The 10,633-nt window shown below is 34.3% G+C and overlaps 2 protein-coding genes across 2 annotated transcripts; both read right to left on the reverse strand.

The window, feature by feature from the left end:
* Window positions 1-2,201: 2,201 nt before the first annotated feature.
* Window positions 2,202-5,631, reverse strand: LOC102578175 (glutamyl-tRNA reductase-binding protein, chloroplastic). The gene is made up of 5 exons (XM_006342804.2): window positions 5,216-5,631; window positions 5,066-5,146; window positions 4,456-4,560; window positions 3,936-4,085; window positions 2,202-2,623 (listed from the first exon to the last, which is right to left on the reverse strand). Exons 1-5 carry the CDS (start codon window positions 5,561-5,563, stop codon window positions 2,384-2,386), a joined length of 924 nt encoding a protein of 307 aa, XP_006342866.1. The 5' UTR covers window positions 5,564-5,631; the 3' UTR covers window positions 2,202-2,383.
* Window positions 5,632-7,375: 1,744 nt separating this feature from the next.
* On the reverse strand, window positions 7,376-9,067 carry LOC107059795 (uncharacterized). Its single transcript, XM_015306796.1, has 2 exons — window positions 8,269-9,067; window positions 7,376-7,722 (listed from the first exon to the last, which is right to left on the reverse strand). Exons 1-2 carry the CDS (start codon window positions 9,065-9,067, stop codon window positions 7,376-7,378), a joined length of 1,146 nt encoding a protein of 381 aa, XP_015162282.1.
* Between the last annotated feature and the right edge of the window lie 1,566 nt (window positions 9,068-10,633).

The following is a 10,633-nucleotide window of genomic DNA, read 5'->3' on the forward strand; positions in this document are numbered from 1 at the left end:
ATAAATTTCACATCTTGTATATTGTTTAACACAAAATATAATCTGCCTAAATTTTAAAAATTATACTTTGAATTACTAATGTTTTATAAATAGAATATTAATGTGAGATTGTGCATGTAGAGGGTGGGTATGAGCGAATGACAGAGAGAAAAAATGAGCCCACCTCACACTCTCCTGACTTACCTGACTCAACTTGCCACTTTCTACATCTCCAGTTTCTTATACTTATCCTATAGTTTCATTTTGATATAAAGTTTTACGAAAATAAAAGATTTTTTTTTTTTAATTTTATGATCTTAAATTGAAATTATATATTAAAATGTTATTTAATTTTATAATTGTTATATGAAAAGTTAAAATTTAAAAAATCATTATTGCTTTTTTTAAATGGCACAAGTATAGAAAAGATTGAAACACGACAAACTATTATTATTATTATTATTATATTATGAATTGGTTTGGATGTAATAATTGACTAATTCACTCATCTTTCCTTCCATCAATTATTGCTTTGATTCAGTTACAGTTTGTACTTGTAACTTGCTCTTTCAATAGTATTTGATGAGATGTGTTCCATTTCATATTACTAAAACTTTAGAAATAGATCGAGTGTCTGGATTTTAATTTAATTAGTAATCAAGTAGATCCGTGAATTTTAAATATCGAAGAAGTAGTTAAATAATTTTGATATTTAAGAATTTAAGGCGTTGGAATATTCGGGAGTATCAATAAAATCATACTACAAGACTTTAGTGAGGGTGATGGATAACTGTAGTAAAAAGAGAGTGAAGCAATTTGGCAGTAATTAATTAATACTCTATAAGAAAGGAGAAGATTATGGCGTAATTAAAGGAAAGTCAATTCATTTATTTATTCAAACCAATGGACGACTGCCAGTGGATCTCAACTAAAAATATGTTCTCTGAACTATTTCTAATTAATCAAACAAAACTTGGATTCATTCTAGTAACCCTTTCAACTACCTCTTCTTTTTCCAAAAAAAAATAAAAAGCAATTTGGTCGTTTATAAGGAAATATTTTCTTAATTTCAAAATTTGAAGTATAAACAAGTATGGAAATATTTCATTTTCTAATTAACTGGGCCACGTTTTGAACCTATAATAACAAAAAAGATAAAGTTGAAGGTAGAATTAATGCCGACAACAAATAGCATAGGCGCTAAAATAAAGGTCTATTTCAAATCACAAAAATGCTATATTTTCTTCCTCCTTTTATACACTCAACTTTTCTGTGACAAATTAAAATAAACGAAGGGAGTATTCATTTTACCCAATTACTATTAGGGGTCGTTTGGTTTTTTATAGGATGAATAAGGGACAATAACCTCAAGATTATTTTATCTCATCTGAAAAAAGTTACTCCCTCCGTTTCAAAAAGATTGGTCTAGTTTGACTTGGCACGAAGTTTAAGAAATTAAAGAAGACTTTTGAATCTTGTGGTCCTAAATTAAAATTATGTCAAATGTACAAAATTGCCCTTAATCTTGTGGTCTTAAACATGCCACGTGGAAAGCAAAAAGTAAAATGTTACCAAAAAAGGAAAGAGGTCATTTTTTTGAAACTGACTAAAAAGGAAAGGAGGTTATTCTTTGTGAAACGAAGGGAGTATCATATATGGTGGGATAATGAGATATCCAATCCATATCCATAAAATAACTTTGGTTACCAAAAAAGTCCACTAAGACTATTGATTTCCTCACTTGTACAAGCAAGTGATGTCATTTGGCTCTTTTTGTCTCAATGACTAACCTCCTAATTTGATTGATGGCTTTGTCCTTGATTTAGTGTATAGAGTACAAAAACAATTAATCTATTATTAGGACATTAATAATCTTGATTCTGGTCATCCGGAATTAAAGGAAGGTGTTCCAATTAAAATTGGTAGTTGAGCTACTACAACTACTCTTATGGATTTTAGTTAGAAAAGGCAAAACTAATTTTCCAAAACAGCATACACCATTTTCTTGGTTTCCCCTTTATAGTACGTACAACAACGAGACTTATTTTTTCTTTTTAGGCTCTCTCTAAAACAAAGGAAATCTGTAGCGTTTCTTTTTACTTGTCATCCATAATTGACGTACAAAAACAAAGAGAAATAAGCCCATAGTCTCTTTTGATTTTCCATGCTACTGCATAAAAGAGTGGAAACTAAATAGAAAAATGTCTACCAACCTTTTTTTTCCAACACAACTCTAGAGAGAGTTGCCAACTAAGCTTTTGTGGAGTCTTAAACAACATCATTAGCCACAGGAGTAACATGTTCCTTCCTTCTTCCACCACATTTACATTCTCGCTCACCTACCCTAATGAAAAATAATACATGCAATTGATAATTGCACAACCATCAGGATAAATATGATTCTTCACAGTCCTCTGTGCTCCATCTTTTTCACTTGTTTCACCTTTTCAAAATCTGCAGCATGGAAATTCTTTTCTACTTCCCAAGCAAATTGAGACATGCAGTTGAATGATGATTTTGCACCCTTCTCATCTGTAACTTCTCTCGGAAAAGGGATACGAGCTTCAAACACATCATTCAGAGGAGACCTGAACCGGACATCAAAACCTAATCTATCAACCCAAAGCATCTTGCCATCGCAAACCTGCAAGAAAAGAAAAGAAAAACCAGTTCAAAATCGTAACATACTTCTTTAGAGTACACAACAGACTAGGAAAGCATTACATTCCTTGACCTGGAGCAAAACAACAACAACATGCTCAGTGTAGTCCCACAAGTGGGGTGGGTCTAGGGAGGGTCAGATATACGCAGATCTTACATCTACCTTTGTGGGGTTAGAGAGGATGTTTCAGATAGACCCTCTGCTCAAAAGAGAAGATGTTCGACCATGGTTGCAAGAAAATATTAAGATACAAAGAAAATGAAGCAACACATAGTAAAACACCTTGAAGAATAAAAAAACTACCCATTACTAAAAACTACTACTGTTAAGGCTGCGGGGAGATAGGGCTAGCCTCCTGCCTTTCCCATCAAAAGGCAACAACACTCAAAAACCTGAAGTTGTGTCATATCTTATCTAATCACCTCCCCCAATTCTTCTTCAGCCTACCTCTACCTCACTTAACTCCTGCTACAACCAACTTCTCACACCTCCTTACTGGCACATCCGCCCACCTCTTCTTCACATGCCCAAACCATCTTAGCTTGCTTCCCTGACCCGGAGCACATATCAAATATGTAAACAATTAAGCATTCTACCAGACTACTAGGTAATGGATAACATTGCATGTCAATCTAAACTTAAGACAGCTTTTATTTGGTGAAAATGGAACATGGAGAAAATGACCAAATTGTACCTATCAAACTAGAAAAGAGAGTGAGACAACGATCAAACAGAACTCTTGAGCCAGGTAAAAAGGCACATTATCAACTGCTAATGTGAACCTAGGGCCATCATGATGCCACTGCTAATCCTATTTCATAACCCAAAGCCTAAGCTCTGAGAAGTTTGATCATGTATGACCAGTGATTAGATTTACCAAAAGTTCTCTGTATATATATATCACTCTTGGAACTCTGATCATTATTTATTTACAGTTCAACGATGGTCTATATGCTCTTACCCTAAAATTATTTTCTGGATCATGGGTTTATTAATATTCCACTGTCCCAAAAATGCTGTCCTGCTTTACTTTCTCAGTTATTCCAAACATTGTCTACTTTTCTAAGGTGGACAATGATAAATATCTTTCTGCTCGATTCAACAGAATTTGGTCCTATAATTTGTTGTTTCCAATCTCAAATTTGATGGATAATGGGTTGGTCCCACTACCCTCCTTGAAGCAGAATTATTTTTTTTTTCACTTAGACCTATTATACTAAAAACAGAACAAAAGTGAAAATTTTAAACTAAATTGGGAGTAAGAGAAAGTCATAATGTTGGGTTCATTACATACCTGGAAATCCAAATCTACATAGATGTTGCAAAACCGTAAGATGTCTTCCCTATTGTTAGTATTTATCTCGTCAATCATTCTTTCTGCAAAGTCTCGAAGAGGATCAGGGTTCGCTGACTTATAGTCTGATGAAGTGACCCAAATTCCATCCTGAAAGTATATCTCGTATAATTATCATTAATGTAACTGCACAATCAGTAATCAGCATGAACTACTATTCAGGGCAAAAAAATAAACTTGAATGACTGCTTGGTATGGATAATGTAAATTTTTTCTCTCATATTTAAATACATGCTCTTAGATAATTGACTTTAACTAACTTGTTCTGTTCAAATGATAAGTAGGGATACTAATACAAGATGATTATTTTTTATAACATATATACACTAACCAAACTTGCTTTCAATATGGAGATAAAATAAGGTAAAACAATCCCTACTGAAGAAGACAAAACAAAGCTGTAAGTGGCCAATGGAAATCAACGAGATAAAGCATTCTTCATAGAAAATAGACTACAAACCTCTGCAAAATCTTCAATCTGAAGTACCCGTTCCACAGAAAGCAAAAATAAGCGATCCTCATCTACTTCATGCCCAAATTTTTTTTCCCAAACTGAATGAAGCTTCTAAAAGAAGAAACTTTAGTGTCATCAATGGAAAGTTCAGATTATCATGGAAGAAGGAAACTTGATAAAATTCATCACTAACGAAGCACCAGCTTATAACATATGACATTGTTAAAATTGGACAAAAAAGAAGTGCACTAATTACTACTGTCAACTGCACACAATTCGTTGAAAAATAGTGAATACCATGCCCGGAGATAAATTTATCAGATCATATCATGAATATGTGATTGTGTATTTATTTCTTTCTAAATGACAATACTTTTTCCTACACTAGCAAAGCACTGAAGAAGAGAAGGGTCGAATGAATAGGTGGTACCCTCTTTCACCGCCAAAATCCTACATTTCATCACGTATACTGGAAATTAAAACTCTAGTGCGTGCTTATCACTCCCTCTATGTAAGTATTGAGATCCAAATTAATTTGAAAAGTAGTGTTGAGTTTAACCTTGGTGGAGCAGTGAAGGAAAAAGGGGAGGTGTAAATTGGATAATCCTTATCTGACCTTCAAAGCTGTGGTATCTTGTGGTTTTTGTAGCGTCCCCTGTATGGTGCACTGTGGAGTCCGCAACCCATATTGTTGTAACTGATATAGCAAGTGGGTTAGATGAAATAGAGATATGGGAAAAAGCACAAAAAGAGAGAGAGAGGTGACCTGAACAAGGAAGCTAGACTTGGAATTGAGAGCGAAATTGGAAGTTGAGTGATTGAGAAAGAGTACTGGAGTGCCATGAGGGTCAACAGCGAAACGTACACCAATACCTAAAGGCCAACCATCTTGGGTCGGGGTGGATAAAGTGCCAACTGAAGATAATTCCAGAATTGTTCTCGATACCTCAGCTGGGAATGGTTTGCCATTGTTGGTTAGAATTGGCTCAGAGGCAACCGAAACTGCACATCTCATTGAAGATCTTGGACGTAGATTCAGCTTCGTTTTTGGGAACGTCAATTGAGAGACATGAGTCGATAGGGAAAGAGTTGAAATTGGAAGGTGGCTCGCCATTCCCTTTCTCCTTAACTCAAAAGGATTGGGACAACGAATTATGCCAAATCCAACTACATCAAACCTGGGGGCACAAATTTTATATTTTATTTTTTTAGGTAAAAGAGACTCATTTTGTCTCAAAACTAAAGGATTATTTTTACACCTGTTTATTTTTAATTTTTAAGTGAAGATTGCTTACTAGTAAAGAATTGTCGAGCTTTTAAAAATATTTAGCTTTTATTAACTGACTAGGAAACTTGTCTAATTTAAAATGAACTTTTTTATCAAATTAAGTAGAAATAAAAAGGCAAATTCTATTTTGATTAGAGTCGAGATTTGTGTTTCCTCTTAAATAAAATCATTAAGAAAAGAAATAATATCTTCATATTAAGTTGACTTCATATTAAAATGAACTTTTTTATCAAATTAAGTAGAAATAAAAAGGCAAATTCTATTTTGATTAGAGTCGAGATTTGTGTTTCCTCTTAAATAAAATCATTAAGAAAAGAAATAATATCTTCATATTAAGTTGACTTCATATTAAAATGAACTTTTTTATCAAATTAAGTAGAAATGATATAAATAACACTAATGATGAGATTAAGGGGAAAAAATTAATAGCACTAATGGTGAAATGATTTAAAATTTGGAAAAATGCAAAATAGACAAATTTTTGAGCAATTATTTTTTTAAAAAAATATAAGAGAAAACGTAAAAACTTTTTTGATAAAATTAAATAATATTTGAATTAAGAAGAGTGTCATCATTTTCTATTTTTAACTTCATTATTTGATATGGGTATAATCGTATAGATCTTTAGCAGAAAAGATGATCTAATTTTTTTATAAAAAATAAAATAAAATTACATTAAGAAATATTAATATATATTTTACAAAATTATAATAACTAATTCCTTGTAATAAAAAAATAAAAGAAAGTAATTTAAAAGAAAAATAAGAAAATGATATAAATGACATTAATTATCAGATTAAGGTAAGGAAGTAATAAAATTAATATGATTGTTGATGAACAAAATTAAATATGGTTACCTTTGATGTTTTTGTAAAATTTTAAAGTGAGACTTTTAGTCTTTTAAAATTTAAAAAATGTCAACAAATTAAAGTATAATTAAAGATAAATAAAAAAAATAAAACAAACATTAATTAAAGGTGGTACATAAGGACAAAAACGGAAAAAATTAAATAATTCTTTTTTAAAAAGAACGAGATTAGAAGAATAAAGAATGGAAAGAAATAATGTGAGCACTAATTTAGGATCCTTTCAATTGTAATTCAAAATATAAATTTCTCCTTATTCTCCTCCGAATTTAATATGAAATTTAATAAATAAATTGATTTTTTCTCTAAATAATTCTTCTTATCACTCATTATTTTTTCTATAAGTTTTTCAATCATAATGAATTCTTTTTTTCTCAATAAAAATTTTCTTGTTTTTTTTTTTTTAACGACCCTTGGGGGGGTCAGGGGCTTAGCAAACACCCCCAGGCCTTATCATAAATAAAAATAAAAGTACAAAGAGGGAGGCATAAACCTTACCTCCACCTAAGGTGGTTTTGAGTAAGTTATCCTACTAAGGTTAACCAGCTCATCCCCATAGTCTAAGGGAAAATCAAAGAAGACACCTAAGAGAGGACCCATCTCTTTGCATATCAACTATGAAATTTAAATAAGGGAGACTCTCCCCTTACAAGGAGAATAAAAAACCTACGCCTATTCACTATAGCTATAATTAAAATTAACCATAGCCAAAATGAAAAGGGTAGGGTACCAAAATTATAGAACTTTCTATATATGTCGTAATGAGGTAGTATCAAGGTGGATGCTTGATTCTCTTGAGCTTCTTCCTTCTGAAATTGGTCATCCCCATTTTTTCCAAAACGTAACTTCCTTTTGCTGCTGGAGGAAGTTGCTGGCTGGTGTAGAAGTGCTGGTTTCTGCTGAATTTGTGGCTCCATTTAGCAAGGAAGTCAGCTGTACAGTTGGCTTCTCTGTAGATGTGTCTGCACTGAAAAAATTCACACTGTCTGGTGAGGTTTTGAAGATCAGACATTGCCTGCATCAGCTTCCAAGGAGACTTGTTATTGGTGGTGATCCATGTTGTAACCAATTCAGAATCTACCTCTAGGACTAGCCTGTTATAACCATTCTTAGACCCCACTGAATACCATAAACAACAACTTGTATTTGTGCTAAGTTGTTGGTTCCAATGCCAAGAGGGATAGAGAATGCATATACCATGTTTCCTGAGTCATCTCTAATAATGCCCCCTCCGTCAATTCTTCCCGGATTGATTAATGCCCTTCCATCTGTATTCAATTTGAAAATGTTGGGAGTGTTTTTCCCAAGTGACTGGATTTACTTTAATATCATGCCTGCACTTCTCAATTATCCTCATAACATCCTTCCAGTTCATAGGCCATTGTATATATAGATAAGTTGTTTGAAGTAGAAGGTTGGTGTCTTTGAAGATCATGAATTGGACTCTTGAAATGCTGGATTTCTTCCTTTCATATTTGGCTCTGCATCTGTTCTTCCACAAGTCCAGGAGACCAGTAAAGGGACAACTTGAATTATGAGTTTGTGGACCTCATTTCTAGGAGTGAGACTCCACCACTTTTGGTAAGTGATTTTTCAGAGGTGTGTATTGGTAGTCAACTCCAAACAGTCCTGAGAAAAATTTCCAGATGTGAGTGGCGAAGTAACCTGCTGAGAAGATATGATTAATATCGTCCCATCCCTGTCTGATGCAGCAGCAACACTTCGCAGGTTCCACACCAAAGTTGATGATCTTGTCATTGGTAGGCAATTTGAATCTAAGAGCTCTCCACATCAAAAAAGAGATCTTGAAAGGAATGTATATATGCCAAATGTGGGTGTTGATCTTGGATTTTTGTTTTTTTGCCCTGCAGATTTCCCAGGCAGAGGAGCAGGAAAAATTTCCATCCTCTCTATGTGTCCAAATGGCCTCATTCTTGACCGCTGCTTGGAACTGGATGTCCATCCTCAGGATCTGTGTTACTAATCTAGGAGGAACCTGTTGTCTGAGCTTAAATTCATTCCATTTTCCTTCAAGCAAGAAGTGGTGCACTTTGGTATTGTTTTGACTAGAAATTCCATTTATGAGATTACCAAGAGCTCCAATTCCAAGCCAATCATCCCACCAAAAGGAACAGTTGCCAGAATTGATCTTCCACCTGATGTTCTTTTCTATCATGCTCCTATTTTTTAGCATATATTTCCACACAAGAGATTGCCTATTGTCCCATTTCCTTGCAGCTGGATGTGATACCTTGCAGTATTTAGCTCTAAGGAACTGTCCCCAAAGAGACTCTTTGGTCCTGAATAACCACCAATGTTTGCATTGTAAAAAAGTACAAATATCAGACAACATTCTCACACCAATACCTCCCTCCTCACAAGGAAAACTCAGAGATTCCCAAGATGCCCAATGATACTCTTTTTGTCTCCTTCCTTTCCCCAGAAAAAATCTGCAATTATGCATTTCATGTACTTGATGGTGGTGTTGGGAAGTGAAGTTGTTGCTATGGTATGAATGGGGATGGATTGAAGAACATGTTTGATAAGAGTCACCCTTCCTCCAAAGCTAAGGAATCTTGTCTGCCATCCACTTATCCTTTTAGCCACTTTGTCCACAAGTTGGGAATAGTAAATAATTCTGTCTCCCAATATATAAAGGACAACCTAGATAAGTGATAGGACTGTCCTTTTGACTAAAACTTGTACAATCTTTGATCATCTGATAGTGTTCTGAGGAGTGTTAGCAAGAACCATGAATTGACTCTTGCTTTTGTTGATCAATTGGTCAGAAGTATCTTCATATACAGTCAAGGTGTCCATGATGAGCTTAATAGAATGCTCGTTGCTAGAGGTGAAAATAATCACATCATCTGCAAAGCTGAGATGATTAATTCTAGGGCCTTTGGGGTCCATCATGAAACCTTTATAGGACATATTATAGTTTAACAGATTCAACATTCTAGAGAGGACTTCAGCACCTAAAATAAATAGGGAAGGGGAAAGAGGGTCCCCTTGCTTGAGACCTCTAGTGGAATGAAAAAATCTATGTCTTCTTCCATTAATGATAATAGAGTACCAATTGTTGCTCATGATTCTCCAAACCATGTCAATGAACACATCTCCAAATCCCATTTTCCTTAGAACTAAACAAGTGTAAGCCCAAGAGACTCTATCATAGGCTTTTGGTCATGTCAAGCTTGATAATCACATTGTCTCATTCTTTAGGTTTTTTGATACCATAAGTGATTTCTTGTACCAAAATAATATTCTCAGCTATATTCTTTCTTCTAACAAACCCTGGATGAAAGGATGGGAGCCAGTCTTACACTTAGGATCTTGGAAATGATTTTGTTGGTGAAATTGCTCAAATTGATAGGTCTAAGTTCAGAAAAATTATTAGGCTGAGCAACTTTAGGAAGCAAGACCAGGCAGGCATGTGACATGAACTTGGGCATAGTTTGACCATTGAAGAAAGACTCTACCCCAGCAAGTAAGTCCTCTTTAATGACCTCCCAACAAGTCTGATAGAATTTCCCCCCCCCATACCATCAGGACCAAGAGCAGAATTGGGGTTCATGGAAAAAACAACTTGTTTCAATTCCTCCATATTGGGTATCTCCTGTAAGATCAGATTTTGTTTAGGTGTCACCAGTGTAAGAAGATGTTGGAGAATTCTTTCATCAATTCTGGTTTCATGGCCTGTGAAGATTTTCTGGAAGTGTTCACAGGCTACAGTTGCAATGTTACTGTCCCCTTGAACCCATTCATCTGCACTGTTACCAATCTTGTGAATGAATAATCTTCTCCTTCTTCCTCTAATAAGGGCATGAAAGTATTTAGTGTTAGCACATCCCTCTTTGAACCACTGAAGCTGAGTTTTCTGCTTGAGAATTGCTTCTTCTATTTTCAAATACTTGATGTAGGTAGCATTGATGTAATGAAGATTATGTCTGTTTGTTCCAGTGTTATTGTTAATCAGCTCCTCTTCTGCTACTTTGACCTTTTCTTCAAATTCTTTTACCTTGGAGTA

Source organism: Solanum tuberosum, unplaced genomic scaffold (assembly GCF_000226075.1).
Source record: "Solanum tuberosum cultivar DM 1-3 516 R44 unplaced genomic scaffold, SolTub_3.0 scf00040, whole genome shotgun sequence".
NCBI classification, from domain to species: Eukaryota; Viridiplantae; Streptophyta; class Magnoliopsida; order Solanales; family Solanaceae; genus Solanum; species Solanum tuberosum.

Bases quoted from the DNA above. Each gene is read 5' to 3' on its own strand.
- LOC102578175 (XM_006342804.2), bottom strand. From the start codon at position 5,563: ATGGCGAGCCACCTTCCAATTTCAACTCTTTCCCTATCGACTCATGTC. The intron at 5,147-5,215 runs GTCACCTCTCTC...TTGCTATATCAG, and splicing joins AGTCTAGCTTCCTTGTTCAG to TTACAACAATATGGGTTGCG. The intron at 4,561-5,065 runs GTCAGATAAGGA...TTCTTCTTTTAG, and splicing joins AAGATACCACAGCTTTGAAG to AAGCTTCATTCAGTTTGGGA.
- LOC107059795 (XM_015306796.1), bottom strand. From the start codon at position 9,067: ATGCATAATTGCAGATTTTTTCTGGGGAAAGGAAGGAGACAAAAAGAG. The intron at 7,723-8,268 runs GTTACTTCGCCA...TATGGTATTCAG, and splicing joins TAATCATATCTTCTCAGCAG to TGGGGTCTAAGAATGGTTAT.